The 21,187-nt window shown below is 44.5% G+C and overlaps 2 protein-coding genes and 1 long non-coding RNA gene across 3 annotated transcripts in view; 1 reads left to right on the top strand and 2 right to left on the bottom strand.

The window, feature by feature from the left end:
* The window catches only part of Dnajc18 (DnaJ heat shock protein family (Hsp40) member C18), a 30,430-nt gene extending 24,692 nt beyond the window's left edge, over nucleotides 1-5,738 (bottom strand). The window contains exons 1-2 of the mRNA XM_027927991.2: nucleotides 5,650-5,738; nucleotides 3,537-3,723 (exon numbers count right to left, since the gene is read on the bottom strand). Of these exons, the coding sequence (XP_027783792.1) occupies nucleotides 3,537-3,723; nucleotides 5,650-5,689 (227 nt within the window). The 5' untranslated portion in view covers nucleotides 5,690-5,738. The remainder of the gene's footprint in view (nucleotides 1-3,536; nucleotides 3,724-5,649) is intronic.
* On the top strand, nucleotides 3,065-12,713 carry LOC139705775 (uncharacterized). The gene is made up of 4 exons (XR_011707597.1): nucleotides 3,065-3,134; nucleotides 5,587-9,143; nucleotides 11,577-11,640; nucleotides 12,673-12,713. It is a non-coding gene; the product is annotated as an uncharacterized lncRNA (long non-coding RNA).
* Nucleotides 12,595-21,125, bottom strand: Ecscr (endothelial cell surface expressed chemotaxis and apoptosis regulator). The gene is made up of 10 exons (XM_027927818.3): nucleotides 21,008-21,125; nucleotides 17,181-17,231; nucleotides 16,962-17,021; nucleotides 16,352-16,483; nucleotides 15,946-16,005; nucleotides 15,226-15,339; nucleotides 14,750-14,848; nucleotides 14,513-14,549; nucleotides 13,115-13,211; nucleotides 12,595-12,934 (listed from the first exon to the last, which is right to left on the bottom strand). The coding sequence occupies exons 1-10, from the start codon at nucleotides 21,066-21,068 to the stop codon at nucleotides 12,926-12,928; spliced, it is 720 nt and encodes a 239-aa protein (XP_027783619.1). The 5' UTR covers nucleotides 21,069-21,125; the 3' UTR covers nucleotides 12,595-12,925.
* Between the last annotated feature and the right edge of the window lie 62 nt (nucleotides 21,126-21,187).

Raw genomic sequence — 21,187 nt, 5'->3', positions numbered from 1 at the left:
CTTATTAGTTCTAATAGTATTTTTGTGTGTATGCAATTCCTTAGGATTCCTATATACAAGATATTGTTATCTACAGACATAATTTTACTGTTCATTCCAATTTGGTTGGCTTTTATTTCTTTTTCTTGCTTAAATGCCCTGGCCTGTACCTCTAAAAAAAAGCTGAATAGAAGTGGTAAGGGGTAGATCTTACCTGTCTTTTTTCTTAATCATGGTGGGAAAACAGAGATTTTTAACATTAAATATAATATTGCTATGGATTTTTTGTAGATGACTGTTATCATATTGAGGAAGTTCTCTTCTAGTTCATATGAGAGCTTTTATCATGTCAAATGCTTTTGTGTTTGTGTGGGAAGTGGAGTACTAGGAAATGGACCCAGAATCTTACATATACTAGGCAAGCACTCTATTTGTGAGCTACATTCCCTTAGGGAGACAGGATCTCCCTAAATTGTACAGTTTAAGTAGCTTCAAACTTGCAATTCTCCTCCCTCGGCCTCCTGAGTAGCTTGGATCACAGGAATGCACCACCATACCTAGTCTGTCAAATATTTTTTTCTGTAACTATTGAAATGAGTGTGCATTTTTTTTTTGGTTGTTTATTCTATTAACAGTATATTACACTGATTGATTTTTGTGTTATGTAATGTTTCTAAACAGAGATGAATTCCAGTTGGTCAAGGTGCATAATTCTTTTTACAAAATGCTGCATTTGGCTTGCTAGTATTTTATTAAAGATTTCTGGAACTATATCTAAAGGGATAATGGTTAATAGATTTGCTTTCTTTCCTTTTTTTCCCCTTTTGTGGTGGGGATAAAACCAAGAGCCTCATGTGTGTTAGACAAGGGTTCTATCACTGAGCTATACCCTCAGCCCCAGTGGTTTTATTTGTGTGTGTGTGTGTGTGTGTGTTTTGTCTGGTTTGGGTAACATTAGCCTTACAGAATGAGTTTGGAAGTATTAACTTCATTCATAATTTTTTTGTAAGAGTTTATGAAGGATTAATTCTTCAAATGTTTGGTAGAACTGGATGTGGTTGCACACACCTGTAATCCCATAGACTTGGGAAGCTGAGGTGGAGGATTACAAGTTCAAGACCAGCCTCAGCAATTTAGTGGTTAGGAATTTAGTGAGATGCTGTTTCAAAATAAAAAATAAAAAGGACTAAGGATATGGCTTAGTGGTTAAGCACCACTAAATTTAATCCCTAGTACTAATAAATAAATAAATAATGTTTGGTAGAATTACCAGTGAAGTCAGCTGAATTCAAGGCCTCACACATGATAATTCCCAGCTCATTTTATTTTTTATTTTGAGACAAGGTCTCACTAAGTTGCACAAGCTGGCCTTGAACTTGTGATCTTCCTGCCTCAGCCTCCCAAGTAGCTGGAATTATAGGCATGTACCACTACACCAAGCTAATTTTTCTAATTTTTAAAAAAATACATACTAACCAATATTAATCATATAAATTAACAGGTTTCACAATGACATTTTCTTTCTTTCTTTCTTTTTGTGGTACTGGAGATAAAACCCAGAGGTGTTTTAACACTGAGCTATACCCCCAGCCCTTTTTATTTTGAGACAGGGTCTCAATAAGTTGCTGAGACTACCCTCAAACTTGTGATCCTACTGTCTTAGCCTCCTGAGTTGCTGGATACATAGGCATGCACCACCAGACCTGGCTCACTGTGACGTTTTTCATACATGCACATATTGTGTTTTAATAGTGCCCACCCTTCCTGGCACCCTCTCCTCCATTATTTCTCAATCCAGACAGAAGAATTTGTGTATTTCATCTAGGTTATCTAATTTGTTGTTCATAGTATTCTCTTATAATCCTTTTTAGCCGGGAGTGGTGGTGCTCACCTCTAATCCCAGTGACTCAGGAGGCTCAGGCAGGAGGACTGAAGGTTCAAAGCTAGCCTCAGCAATTTAGTGAGGCTGTAAGCAACCTAGTGAGACCCTGTCTCAAAATAAAGAAATAAAAAGGGTTGGGGATGTGGCTCAGTGGTTAAGTGCCCTTGGGTTCAATCCCTGGTACAAAAAAAAAAAAAAAAAAATCCTTTTTATTTTTGTAGTAGTAGTGATGTCCCCTGTTTTATTACTGATTTTAGTTATTTGAGCCATCTCTCTTTTTTTCTTGGCCAGTCTATCCAAAGATGTGTCAATTTTGTTGATATTTTCAAAGAACTACCTCTTGATTTTATTGACTTTCTCTATTGTTTTTCCATTCTCTACTTCATTTATTTCTATGTTACATTATTCTATTTATCCTGCTTGTGTGTGTTTACTTTGTTCTGTTTCTAGTTTCTTAAGGTAGAAGATTAGGTTACTGATTTATGGTCTTTTTTTTTTTTTAATATTGTTTTTTTTTTCTTTTTAAGGAGAGAGAGAGAGAGAGAGAATTTTTTAATATTTATTTTTTAGTTCTCAGCGGACACAACATCTTTGTTTGTATGTGGTGCTGAGGATCGAACCCGGGCCGCTCGCATGCCAGGCGAGCGCGCTACTGCTTGAGCCACATCCCCAGCCCCGATTTATGGTCTTTTTAAAAAAACACATAAGTAGGGGCTGGGGTTGTGGCTCAGCAGTAGAGCGCTCACCTAGCACATTCTAGGACCTGGGTTCGATCCTCAGCACCACATAAAAGTAAAAAAAAATAAATAAATAAAGGTATTGTGTCCAACTGCAACTCAAAAACAAAACAAAACTCATAATTTTATAGTCATAAATTTCCTTGTAAGCAGTATTTCAGTTGCATCCCATAGTTTTGGTATATTGTATTTTCATTTTCATTCACCTTAAAGCATTTTCTAGGGGCTGGGTGTGTAGCTCAGTGGTACAACATGCCTAGCATGCTCAAGACCTTGGGTTCAATCCCTAGTACCACAACCCCCCCAAAAAAGGGATTTTTTAAATCTGCCATGACATAATTGTTTTTGGGGACTTTGTGGTTTAATTTCCACTGGTTGTAAGTATACCAAATTTCCTTTTGTTATTAATTTCACAGCATATACACTGTATGATTTCTTCCTTTCTTTTTTCCTTTTTTTTTTGCACCAGGAATTGACCCAGGGGCACTCAACCACAGATCCTCCTGCCTCTGCCTCCTGAGCAACCGGGATTACAGGTATGCATCGCACCACCATGAAATCATGGCTTATGATTTCAATCTTTTAACATTTATCGAGATTTGTTTTGACCTAAGATATGGTCCATTCCGAAGAATATCCTATGTATCCTTGAAAAGAATGTGTATTCTCTGGTCGTTAGATAAAATGTTCTAACAGATATCTGTAATGTCTAGCTGGTTTCCTCTGCCTCTCTTAAAGCCATAGCAGGGCAGACAGCTCACATTATACCCGATATTCAATATTCCTCTTCTACCCAGTCTTTCCTATGAGGTCAAGAAGCTATTGTGCTTTAAAAATAGAAGTAATAATGTCAATACTTACACAGCACATCCTTTGTGCCAGGCATTCTTCTAAGCACTTTACATACAATCATTCATTTCATCTCACCACATGCTTACCTTTGTACCCCAAGCAGTTGTTCCTCAGTATAAGTGGAGCTCCCTTCACCCTGTCGGTTCTGATTCCACTCATTCTCGCACTTCTTTTCCTTCTGTGCCTTCATGCAGTTACAGCAACCACAGGGGTCATGACTCTCAGGAGGTTTGTCTTCTGGGTATTTGTTTCTTCTAACTGCATCAATGTAAGCTGCAAAGTAATAGCTTCTTAATAAGGCCTCTGCCTGACTCTGCAAATCAACTTTGCTATATGCCTTAACTCTCTTAGAGGTTGCTTGGAGACAAGAGAAGGATGGTATTAGGAAGAGGCAAAGGACATTATGTGGACTTTTTTTTTTTTTGCAGGGGAGAGGTCCTAGGGAGTAAACCTAGGGCCTTGAGCACGCTAGGCAAATGCTTTATTATAAGCTATATACCCATCATGATGACTTTTGAGTATCTATACAAAGCTGAATAAACATCTTTCCTGGAAAACTATTACAGAAAATATGAGAAAGCAGCTAAGAAAAACTTAGAAATGCTAGAAATATGAAGGACAGCCTATATTCCCAGCAACTTGGGAGTCTGCAGGAGGATCACGAGTTCCAGGCTAGCCTCTGCAACTTAGTGAGACCCTGCCTTAAAATAAAAAGGGCAGGGCTGGGGCTGGGGCTCAGGGGTAGCACATTTGCCTGGCATGTGTGAGGCACTGGGTACGATTCTCAGAACCACATATGAATAAGTAAAATAAAGGTCTATCAACAACTAAAAAGTAAATAAATAAATAGGGCTGTGGATGTAGGCCAGTAATAAAGTACCCCTGGATTCAATCCCCAGTACTACAAAGGGAAAAAGAAGAACAAAGAAAAGAAACATGAAGTATAGAAAGTCTACCATACTTAACAATGGTCAATCATCAAATAAAGTCAGAAAAGGGGCATCTACTCAAAACCCTGCTTCTAGTGCAATACAGGGGGAAATTTATTTCTCTCTGCTCCATGGTCAGAAGCAACATTGCTCAGAAAATGAAACTTTTTTTGCAATGCCTCTTACTCCTAAGATTTAAAGTAAAGAGAAACTCAATTATTTTAAACTAACAATTATACATACAAAGAAACTTGGCTAGATAGTTCAGGGGGGAATGTAGGAGTAAGACCTACTCCTAACCACAAAGAGGTTAGTTTAATAGGAGAGGATTCAATAAATCATAACACCAGCAGAATGTAAAGAGAGTTTCATGAATTCAAAGAGAGCAGAGCCTCATGTCTTGTCTGGAGAATCGGGGAAAGGCTTTAAAAACATCATTTCCTGCTTAACATCCTTCAGTGACTACCCACTGCTCCCTGACACTCCTCCTATAAGTGGGCCTAACTCCAATGAATCCTTCATACCATCATTTGTAACATTTACTTCAAGAAGCCTCCCTTGACACTCAGGGCTGTGCTGGGCCTTATCAGTGTGCTTCAAACCCTCAACCTTGCTATGTTAGCCCAAGGCTTACTGGGCTTGTTTTGTAATTAGTTGATAACCCTTCAAACTCTCTCATTGAGCCTACAGTTCTGTTGGCTCAAAGGCCCATGTCTGTCAAATCCCCATTATAGGTTCAACACAGTAAGTAATGGATCAATACTTTTTGCTTGGCTATAATATAGGATGGAAAAGGGCAGCCTATAGGTCCTGATTCATATTGCAGGGGCAAGATCAAACCAGGACTGAGGGTCGTGCGGCCCAGTTTGATGGGGTAATAGATAAGGTTAAGATAGCAAGCTGCAGGAGACCGCAGCACCCGGGGGACCCTCCAGTTACCCCGGTGAAGGAGGGGCAGGATGGCTGCGGGGGCCCTGGGCGGGGCACGGGGCAGGGCGGGGCTGGGGGCCGGAGGCAACAAATCGTCACCGGTGACTCTAAGTTCCCGCCAGGGCCCTAGCTCGGGCCAGAGTTCCCGTTCCGGGATTCTGGCCTGTATCCTGGGCGGTCCTCCACCCTTTTCGGAATGCTACTTAAGCTTAGCATCTTCTTACAGGCCTCCATCCTTCACCTCGAGCTCAGGATCCCAACCTTTATGCTCTTTCAGGAGCCCCATCCCTGATTTCTCCGGAATGCCACCTTATCCCACCCTCAAGCCAGGACCTGGTACCTTCGGTCCAGCGCTCCCCGCTGCCCAGAGTGGCCGCCATATCCTTTTCCAGTCAGCAGATGCTTGGAGCCTCCTGGGCGTCCGAGGCTGAAAGAGAAGGGGGGCATGGAGCGCGGGGCACGCTGGTCATTGTAGTTGTCTGTGTGGGCTACAAGGGACACGGGACTACAATTCCCGGCAGGCCTCACGAGAAAGGTCTGCGGAGGTGCAGATAGACCGAGGGGCTCGACCCAGAGAATAGCCGCGGGTGCGGCTGAACGACCACTGCGCAGCTACCGACACTTCCTCACCTGTAGAGAGCGAGTAGCGGCTTCTGCCCTGCCTCTACCTCAGTGCATCCAAGGAGGCGCAACTGAGCGTCCTGCCTGCGAAGAGCTTCGTAATCTATAGGGTAGAGGGTGACAATTTGACTCTACTCTTCAGGATGTCCTTTTTAAAATACACCAATTCCTGTTCAGTGTGAAGTCTGTGTTGGGCCCCAGAGATTCAGAGATGGTTTGTGGGGTGCACACTCCAGTTCTGGGGAGCTTAAGAGCCACGAAATTAGAATTAGAAAAATGAAGTAGAAACGCGCTTGTAGTTGTAGATGGACAGCGTACCTTTATTTTATTTGTTTATTTTTACGTGGTGCTAATGATCGAACCCAGTGCTCAAGACTTTTCTCCCACGCAGGCGTTTCTTTGGCCGGTTCCTTTTCTGAAGTACCAAATCTGGTGCTGAGGATCAAACCCAGGGCCTCACACGTAATCCCAGCTACTGCAGAGGCTAAAGCAGGAGGATTGCAAGTTCAAGGCCGGCTTCAATTTAGTGAGGCCCTAAGCAATTTAGCAAGACCCCTGTCTCAAAAAATTAAAAAAAGGCTGGGGATGAGGTTCAGCGTTTAAGCGCCCATGTGTTCAATCCCTGGTACCAAAAAACATAAACAACACAACAACAACAAAGATAAACGAATAAAATTTTTAAAAAGGGCTGGGATGTGACTCAGTGGTAAAGCAAGTGGGTTCAATCCCCAGGAGAGAGAGAGAGAGAGAGAGAGAGAGAGAGAGAGAGAGAGAGAGAGGCGCTAGGGTTGTGGCTCAGCAGTAGAGCACTCGCCTAGCACATGCGAGGCCCTGGGTTCGATCCTCGGCACCACATAAAAATAAATAAATAAAACAAAGGTATTGTGTCCGACTACAACTAAAAAATAAATATGAGAGAGAGAGAGAGAAAGAAGGAAAGAAAAAAAGAAAAAGGTCTGGATGGCTCTACTGGCTACAGTATCCTCATTCACTGACTCATGCATGCAGGAAGATGTGGGTGGGTTGGAATGTCCAAAGATCAGATCTAGGAAATGGCAAAACTGTCATCTCAAAAACAAACAAAAATACACCTGAAAAAAACTGGAATTCATTCAGAGCTTCACCCAAGAAGACTAAATCAATTATGATAGCAGCAGCAACTTAGGCTTTTGGGGGAGTGGGGTAGGTGTGGTGATGATGGATAACCCTGGACAGGAACTGGAAGAGGAAAAGTCCCAAATGGCATGCAATTCCAGCAATTCCCTGCAACAAATCATTGTGTGGCCCTGGCCAACTCCCTTCTTCTCCTTTGGCCTCAGTTTTCTTACCTGTAAGATTATTTCCACCTTATAGAATTTTTTGGATGGGAATTATATTGGGGTTTGAACCCAAGTCCTCACATACATCTCACCTATGAGGTTAGATTAGATTAGATTGGTGGTTTTAATTTTATCTATCTATCTATCTATCTATCTATCTATCTATCTATCTATCTATCTTATTTTGCAGTGCAGGAGATTGAACCTAGAGCCTTGCAGTACTGGATAAGTGCTCTACCACTGAGCTACATCCCCAATCCTGTCTCTGGGATCTTATATGGAGAGTGGGAAGGGGAAGGAAGGCACATCAGGGAAGGCTCTAGCATCTTACCTTTCTTTGCTTCTTCAATCAAAGTAGCTCTGCTTTTTTCTGGCTTACATTTTGTGGTCTACTAAAGGAAAAAAAAAACCCACTATTTGAAAACTACCAAACTAATTGACCACTAAGTGCTTGTGTCATTTGTAGCATCAATTACAAAACAAGTCCTTAAGATAGTGCTCTGCAGTGCCCCCAATCCCAATAAGCACTGATATTGGATCATTTTCATTTGACTGAGCAGGGAGAATTAGCATAGTTGTTGAGAGATCTGAATAAGATTGTTATAGAATATAATAAGAGTGTTTGTATTTAGTATCTTATATTGCATGTAGTATGTGTTTAATACATTGTAGCCAACCATTATGAACTAGCTTGGTGAAAGAGAAACATTTGTGTGTGTTTGTGTGTGGTTCTGGGGGTTGAATCCAGGACCTCATATATGATAGTAGATGCTCTACCACTGAGCTACTTCCCCAGCCCATTTGGGGGGGGGGTAGGGGATACTGGAGATTGAAGCAGGAGCACTTGACCACTGAGCCTCATCCTCAGCCCTATTTTATATTTTTTGTTTAGAGACAGGGTCTCACTGAGTTGCTTAGTGCTTCACTTTTGTTGAGGCTGGCTTTGAACTCACAATAATCCTACCTCAGCATCTAGAGCCTCTGGGATTACAAGTGTGAGCCGAGCCCTAGCCCCTTTTTAAATTTTATTTTGAGATAGGGCTTCACTAAGTTGTCCAGGCTGGCCTCAAACTTATGATCCTCATGCCTCAGCCTCCTGAGTAGCTTGGATTACAGGTGTGTGTGCCACTGTGCCCAGCGAGAAATCATTTTTTTGTATGTGTTTTGTTATAGCAAATTAACAGTAGGGATGTAGGGTTGGGGTTGTGGCTCAGTGGTACAGTGCTCACCTAACACAGGTGAGGTACTGGATTTGATCCTCAATACCACCTAAAAATAAATAAATAAAGTCATTGTGTCCATCTACAACTAAAGAAGAATATTTTTAAAAATGTAGGAGTGTATACTGGGCATGTCTATACTGGAGTATGTCATAAGGTCATGGTTATGACTAACTGGACTCCCGAGCATATATATGTGGCAAAATTACTACAAGCAGGAAAGAAGCATAACACTACCAAGAATGGAGGGAAAGCTGCTTTTCCCTTCACCCTAACCCCTGAACCAGCAGCCAAAACCAGTGATTATCCCATATTTCAGAAAGAGCAGAAGATGACAAAAATATGAGAAGAAACGTCCATCACAATTAGATTGTTATACTCTTGAGTGGCAAGGGAGGCACCCAAACCATAAGATGAGTCAAAGGCTCTATGCTGGGACCGTGGGCCTATGACCAGCTTATATATTCCAGGCAGCAGTGTGATTACAGAAATCTAGATCCTGAAGGAGCTACTTGTGATCTGTGGCTCAGGAACCTAATCAGTAACATCCAGCAGGTGGTTGTATATAAGGAAGTTTTTTTTTGGTTCTGGGAGGGTAGACAGCCTGCTCGAGAAGATGGCCAGCTGAGATGGACTGCAACTTGGAGCCAGAATCACATGGTTAAAGTCTACAGGTACTCAGAGATGTCTCAATATCATGAAGTCATGGGTATTTGGCTGAGAGGGGGAGTGCAGGATTGAGAAGGGGTACCATGAATAAAGAAACTAGTTAGGAGCAGAATCCAGGTAATGGAAAGGCTGGGTATAGTGGTACACACCTGTAATTCCAGGTACTGGGAAAGCTGAGGCAGGAGGATTGCAAGTTTTGGCTGTTCTGGCAACTTAGTGAGACCCTGTCTCAAAATAAAAAGTCCTGGGAATATAGCTCAGTGGTAGAGCACTTTCCTAGCATATGCAAAGCCCTGGGTTTAACCCCTAATAATAAAATAAAAAGGAGGATATCCACAAACCCAGGAAAGACTGGTAAAATGAGTCATAAATGTTTTCCGACAGATTCACATAGAATGTTTTAGGAATAGCCTGATTTTGGGAAATTGTGTGCCAAAGTTAGGACAAGGAGGCCTGCAGCCAGGTTTTCCCATTTTCTACACTTACTTTAAAAAAATACTTGTTGAATTGTAGTGAATTTTTCCTGTTGATCCAGAGGTTTTCGATGTGCCCTGTAAGACTGAGTTCTGCCCCATCCAGGCCTGAAAGAAAGATACTGGGAAAATAGTCCTCCCGTCCATGGGGCCTGTGTGCCTGAGCTGGTGTATTGGTTGCCCTCCCATAGGATTGGGGAATAAATGAGAGGACACTTTACATAAATCTCCCCACCCCACCACTTGCTCCTGCTTTAGGACCATGTAGTCCTATATCAGAAAAGGGAGGAAGTCATTTGTAAATGGCCACCATCCTGTTGTCTAGACAACAAGGAGGAGATGTGGTCTTAGGGAAGCTGCAAGGGCAGCAGAAAGCTACACTCGGATTTCCTGTCAGAGGTGGGGTCTTGTATTTGCATAAATAAAAGTATCCTCCCAAATAACCCCCTCTAACATAGTTTGCTCAAGAGCAGAATTCAGCATTGAGTTCATCCTCAACCCCTTCCCAAAGTATAAAGTTTACTTAGCAGCAGGAAAATCAACATGGCTAATGTGGTACTGCAGTGTCAGCAGTAGGGTAAGAGCCTTTTAAACCCAAAGATATTAATACCAGTTCACCCCTTCTCCCACACATATAAATACCTTATGACTAACAGCTCATATTTGCAGGACATTGTCCAGAGTCAGGAGAAATCTGTGGCCTTATAATGGAGACGCTGACTGAATTATCTAGAGTGAGACCCACACACTTGACCAATTAGTTCAGTATGCTAAGCATTTGAATAAGTGCCCTAAACAGAATCCAAGACTTTTTTATACATTGTTATATCACCTGGAGGGTTCTATCCCAGTGATAGATTTTTGTATTGGAACTGACTAGTAAGTCATGTGCCTTTTGCAGTGTGGTATAAATCAAATGTATGTGAATTATTTTTTTAAAAATGCTGTAGTATTGCTACATAGGTTGGATTCTCTAGGAAATGACTGAAATGCTGAGATTTGCCTACTGAGGGTTTATTGGTGATGCTTCTGAAAACTACAGTTGTGAAGAGTAAGAGGAGCAGGATTGAGCAGGGGGGAAAATTGAGGCAAGGGGTCCAGGTTTTCATCCCTTCCCTCATCCCCACCAGCCAGCCATCAAGCAGCCAAAAGCTCTCTATGGCCAGCACACTGCTGCAATTGGGGAACAAATATCTTAGTCCTGAAGTGGGACCTGGGTGGTACTGCTTTAGACTGTCTGCTACAATTGCTGATGAGTACTTTACTTCCCAAGTATCTCCACTTGTTATTTCATTTTACCTACCCAGTAGCTTGTGAGGAGAGAAGGAATTCCTGAGAATGTTAAAAACTTGCCAGTGACACCTAGGTCGTGTCTCTGGCTCCCACCAGAGTAAACTCTGCTCAACAGATTCATTTCATTCATTCATTCATTTTTTTTTTCTTAGATCTAGAGTTCACAGAACTGTGGGATATAAAACAAAAGAAGTTAGTGAAAGCCAAGTAGTCCAGCCACCTCACTTTATTATTTATTTTTGGTGCTAACGATTGAACTTACAGCCTTGTACATGCAAAGCAGATGCTGTACCACTGAGCTACACACCTTCAGTCCCCAACAAGCTCTCTTTTGTATCTCCCTCTACCCTCCCTCAACCTCCCGAGCCACTGAGACAATAGGTGTGTGCCACCGTGCCTAGCCCACTTTAATAGTTTTTTGGAGGGGTTTTGGGCACTAGGGATCGAATCCAGTGGCACCTTACTGAGCTACACCCCCTGTCCTTTTTATTTTTTATTTTGACACAGGGCCTTGCTAACTTGATGAGGGCCTATATGAATTGCTGAGGCTGACTTTGAACTTGCAATTCTTCTGCCTCAGCCTCCTGAGTTCCTGGGATTATAGGCATGTACCACCATGCCTAGTATTTTATAGTTTAACTGAGACAAATAAAACAAAACTTTTTGTTGTAGACATTCTGTCTCATACCACTTTATGAAGTCAAAGCCAGAAGAAAATAGCATACTGTTCCTGCAGGTGAGTAAGCTCCATTCTCCCTGTGTCCTAAACTGCTTATTAGCAGTAGATTAGATACACACAGATGACTTCTCTTGATTCATTTCCAAACCAATGACATGGTAGACATGACTATTACTAAGAAAACAGATATTTCCTTTCTTTTTAATGACTTCACAGTATGTCTGCAATCCTTTATTATGTTTCTAGGACACAAACACAATGTCAGTCAAAGGTCAAATGTGTGGGTTTTTGGTCCTTAAAGACCTATCCTTGAAGTAAATCTTCCCAGTGCTCATCTCATGCTCAGAGCCAAAATGAAGTGTATCCATGCTGGCAGAGGACACTTGAATTTCATTCAGCTTTCACTCCTGGAGTTTCTTAGTCAAAATGGATTGTGCTTCCCTTGTTTTTATTCTACAGATTTAAAACTTTGTATTGCCTGGGCTGAGAATGTGGCTCAGTGGTAAGGTGATTGTTCAATCCCCAGCACTTCAAAAAACCTTTTTATTGGTGATGATTGGTCTCTGTTTACAGTCCCTTGTGTCTCATTTCTGTTGAGTAGGTCAGTCAGTTACCTCAACCCCACTTAATAAAATAGGTGAACAGAGGCAGACTGAATAAAAAGTTCCTCTCCCACATTTCTCAGAGAGCTTCCCACAGAAGCAGAAAGAGGTATGAATGCTTGGCCTAGTAAAGAAAGCTGGAAAGCTTCTGGAATGTTAAAAAATGTACAAGGGAGACAGGCATGGTGGTGCACACTTGTAATCCCAGCAACTCAGGAGGCTGATACAGGAGGATTACAAATTCAAGGCCAGCCAGGGCAATTTAGGGAGATCCTGTCTCAAAACACAAAAAGGACTGGGGATGTAGCTCAGTGATAAAGTGCTTGAAAGTATGAGGTCCTGTATTTGTACCACACACACAAAGAGGAAGAAATGTGCATAGAAACATAGACCTTAAAAGAAATTAGACTGCAGACTAGAAAATAATTTTAATGCAAGTATAAAGGATCAGTCCACTGCGGTATTTTTCCTTCTTCTTGCTTTATAGGCTACTCCTTCGTATGACTCTAGAAAGAAGAGGACCAGGCCATATTTCTGTCTGTGTGGGAAGCAGTCTCTCATGCTGGAAGCTTGCTGCCATATCTGGAGGAGTGCCAGTGTCCTTTAGATCCAGGAGCAGACACAAAACAATAAAATAATAATTTATATATGGTTTATTGCCTCTATCAATTTCATCTCTTCCTCCTTATAGTCATGGAACAGCTGCATCATCCTTGGACCCATGGGGACCAAAGTCACTTTTAAAGAACCTGCAAAATGAATACATAATGAGGAAGGGTGAACTTCTTAGGAAGGGGAGGGTAGGGGAAAGGGCAGAAGAACATGGGTCTTTGGAAGTATTTCCTTGCTGACCAAGAACCAGAGCCTGAAAATAGGAGCAGGAGGAGGGAAAGATGAATTTGGAGAAGGAAGGAAATAGATGAATGTACCTTCTCTGCTGAGGGGCAGCCTTTGCTGTTATTCATGTTGATATTCTTCATGGAGATGAGGGTGATGCTGTCTTTTTCTCCATTGGCTGTGGAGCAGCTGGGGCAGGAAGGAAGTTTGTGTTACAGAAAGAAGCTGGAAGGGCAATGAGAGGCAAGGAACCCAGCAGGGGCGCGGGGGGGGGGGGGGGCTTCAAAAACATCTATATTTAGGGGGTGCACCATAGTGAACCAAGAGTGAGCTTTGAGGGGCTGGCATTGTGGCTCAGAGGTAGAGCGCTTGCCTAGCATGCGCGGGGCCCTGGGTTCAATCCTCAGCACCATGTAAAACTAAATGAATGGAATAAAGGTATTGTTTCCAACTACAACTAAAAAATAAATAATTTTTTTTTAAAAGAGTGAGCTTTGAAGCTTCAAAGACTTGCATTTACTACCCATTACTGATTTGATCTTGATCAAGTTACAACTTCCCTACAGCCTCAATTTTTAAATTTTATTTTTTATATTTGGTATTGGAGATTGGACCCAGGGCACTCTACGACTGAGATACACCCCCAGCTACACCCCCAGCCCTTTTTATTTTTTAAATTTGAGACAGGGTCTTGCTAAATTGCTGCCTCAACCTCCCAAGTAGCTCAGATTTTAGGAATGTGCCACCACAGCTGAAACCCTCAGTTTTTTAATTATATAAAATGAAGTTACATTTACCTTGGAGAATTGTTGGAAGGATTTGAGCTCATATTGCACATTACATACTATTACGAGTGGCCCAGTCAATAAAAGGTTCCTAAACTTAGAAGAGAGGTCTTATCTTAGAATCTGCATTCCTATAATTATCATTAAGGGCTTAGCCCTGGAGCTGAAGAGTTCCTTGGGGTGGGGAGGCAGGCGTGGCATTTGCCTGGAATCCCAGCAGGTTAGGAGGATGAGACAGCAGTATCACAGGTTCAAAGCCAGCCTTAGCAATTTAGCGACGCCCTAAGAAACTTAGGGAGACCCTGTCTCAAAATAAAACATAAAAAGGACTGGGGACAGGGCTCAGTGGTTAAGCACTGGGTTCAATTCCTGGTATCAAATAAGAAGAGTTCCCATCCATCTCGTGTCACTTGGTTGTTTCTTTTCAGGTCCGCCACTGGCCTTCCTACACCTACCCCCGGCCTCAGTAAAGGCGGCAGGATTATGGTGTGTGTGTGTCAGTGGTGTGTGATGTATGATTTGTATGGTGAGTATGTATGGGGTGTATATATATGTGTGAGGTGTACGTGATGTGTGGTGTGTGATGTGGGGTGTGTGTGTGTGTGTGCACGCATGTGTGTGTGAGGCAGGAAGTGTTTTCCTTTTGGAGTAGAGAAAAAGGGGGTCAGATAGAAGATGCCTCCCTTGAACTTCTGACAGTCTTACCTTTCAGATAGTCCTGAACTCCCTGGTTTCTGGGGATCTGTAAAAATGCAAGGACATACATTAGGGTCACTTGCTATAATTCAGAATTTCAGCCTTCCCCTCAAAGCCCCCCCAAGGGGATCTTTCCAACTCATCCATGGGGCTTATAGGCTTGTGCCATTCCTTCCCTCAGCCTGAACTGGGTGTCCACCTTGGCCTTGGGCTCCAGGTCCCCCAGCACAGGGGAAAGACATATACCTTCTGACTCCTTGTTCTTCCGACACTTAAACCTTAGACTGACCACACCGACTAGGATGATCACCACAACCACCAAGATGACAATGAAGCTGATCACACCTGAACAGGGAAAAGAATGGGGTTAAGGAAAGATGATGACAGGGGACAAGAGGGGGCAACAAGAGTCCAGAATACCCTTCCTGGCTAAGTACTATATAGACAGGCTCAGGGAACAAAGTGAATTTCACTTCTCTGCTGAACAAATGAGCTATCAGCCTGCTGTCCCTGGCTGGAGTGGGCTTTACAGCCTAGCTCCCTCCTGTCATAAGAACATGGAGTCCAGCACAGCCAAAAAGAGCTGGCTAGAGGGCCAATGGAACCTTTCTTCCATCAGTGCCTTGTTCATAAGCCAGTCCCTCCTGGAACAAACGGGTAAGATTTGAACTTGTGTGCTCAGACCCAGATCCTATCCCCACGTCCTAATCTTCCTTTCTCACCAAAGGCAGCCACAGTGAGCACAGTTGCTAATGTGGGGCTAGGCAGGATGGTCAAGTCTTCCATCATACTTGAGTCCATGGTGACTGAATTAGAAGTATCATTTTGAGATGTTTCTGAAACAGAGTGGGTTTGATGTATCAGTGAAGGGTGCTGACACAGCCACCAAAGACAGCTAGCTTCTCTCCTGCTCCCCATATACAAGGCTACAGAGCCACACCCTACAAGACTTCCTTGCCACTCTGGCCAGATCTCATGGGGATAGAGGTTGGAAATGTGGACTGTGAAGATGTGGGCTCATCTGAACAGCACTGCTAGTTGCTCACGTTACTGGTTTCAGAGGATTCCAGAAGGTTCAGGATGTTTTCCACTACTCTTTGGAGCCCACAGGAAAAGGATTTATGCTTTAGAGCTAGGAAGCCAGATCAGGCTAAGTAGAGTTGTCTGTGTTTTGCCAAGGATTGGAGATGATTCAACAAATTGGGTTGTCAGTTAAGGAGACAGTACAGGTGTTGGGCCCTCTTAAAAAGTGGCATGTCACTCCACTCCTCCCCTGTTCAACTAATTGTATCTCAGGCCAGACTGCTGTTCCATTTCCTTATCTCTCCTCACCCCCCCTCCCAAATAAGTCTGGAGAGTAAACTATCCAAGAGCCAAGGGACAGCTTGAGAGAAAGGGCCACAAGACATCTCCAACCCCCCTCTTTGCCATGTAGGACATACCTCCCCTTGCGCTGCTGCCTCCTCCGCCACTGCTGCTACTGCTGTGTGGAGCTCCAGTGCCTGTGCGGGAAACAGGTGGCCACAACAGAGGGTGTCCACCCTCCCCAGCCTTGTCTGAGAAGCATGGCCTTTCTCCACCTTTTCTGCCCTCCAGCCCCTTCTTCTCTTCATCTATGCCTTTCTTGGTCCCAGGTCCAGTCTCATTTTGCCTTCTCTGTGGCCAGGCCTAACTTCCTGTCTCAACTCCTCTCCAATCTCTTTCATTATTTCCAAACTAAGGTGCAACTGATGCGGCTCCTGGCCTCAAGACCCCCACACCTCTGCCTCCCAAGGAGGGGAAGAAGGACCCCACCCAGATGTAACCCAGGGTTCTTCACCCCCTGCCCCTCCCACCCTGGGTACTCACTAAGTTCCGCTGTGTGCTTCTGTGCCTGGGCCTGAGTCAGGTTCTTAAAGGAGTGCCCATCTGTGACACTTGATCTCCCTGTTACAGGGTTCCTGGATCCCAGGGGGCTTTGTGGGGTCTTCTGCGAAGTTGCTATGCATTAGGAAACACAAATGGCCTGCTCAGGGCCTCAGGCAGCCCGTGCACAGAGAGGGCTCATTAGTCCAAAATCCTCCTCTTCTTTCCTGCTTACAACTCCAGAAGCGGTCATTCTCTGGTTCACCTCTGGGCCTTTACCCTTGATGTTTATTCTGCCTGGCACATACCCCATCATCCTCCACCTCACCACCTTCACCTATTCATAACTCCTTCTTTGTTCAGTTTTGGAGGCCAATGCCTCTGGGAATCATCCCTGGCCCCCCAAGTCTGAAGGCTGATATTTGTCTGGCCTCTACAGCATTTTTTACTCTTACCCATGAACTTTCCCCCTGCTTTATAAAAATTGCTAATGTAGGAATTGTAGGCTTGTCCCTTCCCCCACTGGTCTATAGTCTCCTGTAGAGAAGATGCAGTGTCTGGGTCCTCCCCAGTTCTTCCCTGGATGGCATTTGTGGTATCAAAGGCCGAGTACCTGGGATACTGGAGCTGAAAAGAAGCCTTGGGCTGCCAAACTCGGAGGAAGATTTTTCTCCTGCAAGGATGGAGGCAGATGGAGAGTTGGGGGTTAAGCAGGTTTGATGACACCCCAATCCCTTGCCCATCCAAGAACTCTGGAGCTTTAAACAGGTTTGAATGGCTGGGGGAAGGGGTTGGGGAGAGGGAAGGCCCCCAGGCAAGCACACTCACTCACCTGTATTGGGAGAAGTTGGCTCCGTGACCAGACTTAAACTGCTAAAGGGTCCTGAAACAGATCATCTTAGGTTGAAGGGTCTGCTACCTCCTAGCTCTCTATGCCCTTCTCTTCTTCTCTATATCTGGCATTTTCTGGTCTTTCTTCCTACCCGTCCTCCACCCCCTTCATTTCTCTCCTTTTTCAAGACATGTTAGGCTGGGCCAAGTGAAAAATATCCCTCTGTGAGCTCAGCCTTAGACGAGCCACTGAGAACTGTGCCCCCAGCCCCAGAGCCCTGGGGTCAGTGCTAAACTGGCCTAGCGCTCCTCTCACCTTTCCTAAGCTTCTAGGCCCAGTTGCTAGAATAGGACCCACAAGTTGGATCCTACCCTGAGCAGTCTGGATTTTCATGGACTGGAAGGAAGGCGCACATGGCAGAGGGCTAAAGGATAGGTCTCCAGCTCATGGTGTTGGCTTCCATTAGAAATGGGACTCAATTGCATCATCACCACCACCTCATGGTCCAGAGTCCCAGAGTCCTTTCCTGGCTCTTGACCAATCTATGGGTACGGTACCAACCTCACACAAGATCGGGGGAAGGATTTTTGTTTTTGTTTTTTGTGGTACTGGGGATTGAACCCAATCTCATGCATGCTAGGAAAGCACTCTACCCAGCCCAGAGGAAGGTTATTTTAAACTAATGGCATGTTCAAAGAGAGAGAGCCAGTAGCCTGGCATGACTGGACAAGGACCCAGGATTCCAGGTCTCTAGGCTAATGTGCACCCTATACTATTGCTCAGGCCATTAATTTTCCTCTGTGAAGATTGTTCTCCCAAGGGGAGGAGATGGGAAGGTGAATGAATGAAATGGGTTTGGGGTGGGTTTAATGCTTATATTAGGGTGTGTGTGTGTGTGTGTGTCTCTCTCTCTCTCTCTCTTTCTCTCCCCTCTTCCCAGCCAGTGGTAGGGGCCTGCACAGGAAGCAGGTTCTGAGGTGTGTACAGGAGGCAAAGAAGCTCTATAAGGAGCTACCTACCAGTTTACTTTCACAGGCAGAGGCTTCTTTGGAAATGGTCATTATTGACCAAACCCAGAGAGGAGTCAGTTACTAGGAGTCCCGGGTCAGAAGCCCTCATTAGCCATTTAGTACATTTATGTGTGTGTCGTGGGTTTTTTTTTATTACAGATGTGTGTGTGCTTATGGTCCCCTATCTGTATCCTGCTGTGGATGTGGGCCCTCAAGGGTCAGTTGGGTTTGCTCACTTTCCACAATGAAATCATTCTTGAAACCTGTGAACAATGTGAAAGGAAAACAACGTGGGGAAGTGGAGCCGCCCAGCTGGGTTCCCGTCCCTTTACTCAGCCTGGGCCGAAGGCCCCTGCCTGGCCCTTCTGCTCCTGTGGCCTATCATCATCAGGGAAGCATCGAGCCCAAACCTGGGTGGATGGAGGCGGCTGGGTGCCAGGAGCCCACCCCGGCCTGTGGCAGCCTGCTGGTTTGTTTATTTTTCTTAAGCCACTGCCTTTCTCCATGGGGCTATCACATAGAGAGTGTGGAATTAATTGTTTCCAAGCCCAAGCTTGCCCAAACCCTAGGCCATGTTTTATCAGGGCACAATCTGACAACCACATTCCTTTGTGGGTGAAGGATAGAGAGAGGAGTTAAAACTTATAGACACCCCAGGCTAGAAAGAAGCCTTTCTAGCTAGGGATAACTTGGGGAAGACTTTCAACCCATAGCGCACCTTAACACTATCAGTTACTGATCCAGTGTATCTTACACATCATCGAAGTGCTGCAAGAAGTGGTCACAATGCACCAACTTCAGCATTTACCTAGAAAGAAACCTGTCTAGCATCTTGGAAGGAGTTCCAAAGTCACAAGCTTCAAGTCTCATTTGCCTGCCCTCTCTTTGACTCCTGTCTCCTTCTGCTCCCTCGACTTGTCACCTGTAAAGATTCACCTGCAAAGGTTCACTTGCAAGTAAGCGAGGAACTAGAGTCAGGTTTTTTTCAGCAGGCCAGGTACCTCTGACCACTTGGCATGTAGACACCCAAAGAACTGTGGCCAAGGGAATTTCTGATTTTCCTGGTCTCCATTCCCTAACCCCTCCCTGCTTCATTTCCTCCCAATCTACCACTTCCCTATCCCTCTGTTTTCCTCAGAGCAGCATGTTTAGTAGGTAAAATCATGGATTTTACAGTCTGACAAGCTTGGGTTCAAATCCTGCCTTTGTCACTCACTCACTGTCTGACATCGGCCTCAGTTTTCTTTAAAATGCAATTTTTATGAGGGGATAGGGGTGTGGCTCAGTGGTGGGGCTCATTTGCTTAGCATGGGCAAAGTCCTGGATTCAATCCCCAGGGCCAAAATTAATTAATTAATAAACACAAAAAAAAAACCCATGAGATGTTAGTATCGTATAAGTTGTTGCAAGGAAAAGAAAACACATGTTCAACACTTAACACGGTGCCTGACAGTACATGCTCAATCAGTGCTAGACATTTTAATTTTTGCCCCACTTTCTCAAATCCTCTGAGTTACAAGTCGGCCCTGACTCTGTAGCCACAGTCAAGTCTCTGTGGGCATGAATATGCTCAAAAGGATTCCTCGGTTTACCAAAATGAAGGAGACAGCAAATGCCCAGAGCTCTGAGGATGAGAGGTTTAGGGAACCCAAGGAGGCTAGTCACTTTGGTAGAGTGTATATAAAGCCTGGGTATGTGCCTGGGACAGGGCAGTGGGTCAGAAAACTGGGAGAAGTCTAGGCCCTTGAAAATGCCTCATGAGTCTCCCCCTGCAGTTTCTGTTACAGCCTCCCCTTCAGCCCCAGATCAAATCTCTGACTCTGTCCTATGTGGGCAGAGAGGCCTGGTTAGAGTTTTATTCCCAGCCAGTGGCTTTCAGAAAAATGTCGGATATCTCCAGGAGGCAGAATATTCTGGTACTCAGGCCCTCTCATCCTACCACCAATCAGGGCAGTCACCTCTCTCCATAGAAGTGCTCTTGCACTCTCTCTTTCTGCTGCTTTGAACACAACCTCATAAATCTTCCATAGAGGACTTGGGAGGTTGGGGGGGGGGGGTGTGGATTGACCAAAGGGAAGTTGCTGCCCTGTGAGTCAGAGTGTCCTGGACTTCTCACGGTTACCAGCAACTGCTCCCTAATTAGAGCTCCTTCATGAGCTGGCAAGAGACCTGTCTGAGAGGTGTCGCTTCTGAGTCGTCTCCTCTGGAAGTTATCTCATCTAGCCCCTTGGGTGAGAATGTTATACACAACTGCTTTGGTAAATAGTTCTTTGTGTCTAACCTTAGGCCTTCTTGCTGTGATTTGAGCTTTTAGAATTCCCAAGTTCTTACTTCTCACCAGCAAGGGAAAAAAGAAGAAGAAAGAAAAGAAAAAAAAAAAAAAAAGAAAGATGATCTGTAAAGGCCCGGACACAATTTCGTACTCCAACAATCTATAGGGTGACCATAGCACCCAGACCCAAGGGAAAGGTTGGATGGAACAGCTGCAGGCTTCTTCCTGCCTGTGTACCTTCTGGAAGGAGCTTTCCAGCCTCAAGCTCAAGCCAAGCCAGTTACTTCTCACATTTCAGGGGGCCCATCTCTATGAGGGACCCAGTTCTCCCTGAAAAAATTTCCACAAATGGATTTAATAGTTTCTCTGTTTTGTCCCTGCCTGGTAATGCCTACCCCACCCCCCAGTCAGACTGATCCCCATTGTGGAAAGGGTCTGGAATTTCCCTCCCTCAGGCAGATCCATGGATGCAGAGCATGTGTGGCGTGTGTCCCAGGGGAGGGATGAGTGGGAATTACTAAGGGAAAGTGGCAAGCGCTCCTTACCTTGGAGGAAGAGCAAGCCCAGGATCGCCCAGCACAGCTGCCTGGCTCCGATGGTCCCCATGTCAGCTGGGTAGGTGGCCAGCAGGCAGCTGCTCTGTGGAGACTCTATCCATAGTGGAGAAGAGAAAGGGAGTACTGGGGCGGGGTGTGGGGTGGGGGTTGGCTCTCCAGGAGCTTCCT

This window comes from Marmota flaviventris, chromosome 5, assembly GCF_047511675.1.
Source record: "Marmota flaviventris isolate mMarFla1 chromosome 5, mMarFla1.hap1, whole genome shotgun sequence".
Lineage (NCBI taxonomy): Eukaryota > Metazoa > Chordata > Mammalia > Rodentia > Sciuridae > Marmota > Marmota flaviventris.
Note: the sequence above shows the minus strand (reverse complement) of the source record. Positions and strands in the feature narration are given on the sequence as shown.

What these genes read in the sequence shown, in the direction of transcription:
- Ecscr (XM_027927818.3), bottom strand. Translation starts at nt 21,068, where the DNA reads ATGGGGACCATCGGAGCCAGGCAGCTGTGCTGGGCGATCCTGGGCTTG. An exon ending in AGGCAGCAGCGCAAGGGGAG is followed by an intron (nt 15,340 to 15,945) that starts GTATGTCCTACA and finishes ACTCTGTTTCAG; the next exon opens with AAACATCTCAAAATGATACT. An exon ending in AGTTCAGGACTATCTGAAAG is followed by an intron (nt 13,212 to 14,512) that starts GTAAGACTGTCA and finishes TTCCTGCCCCAG; the next exon opens with CTGCTCCACAGCCAATGGAG.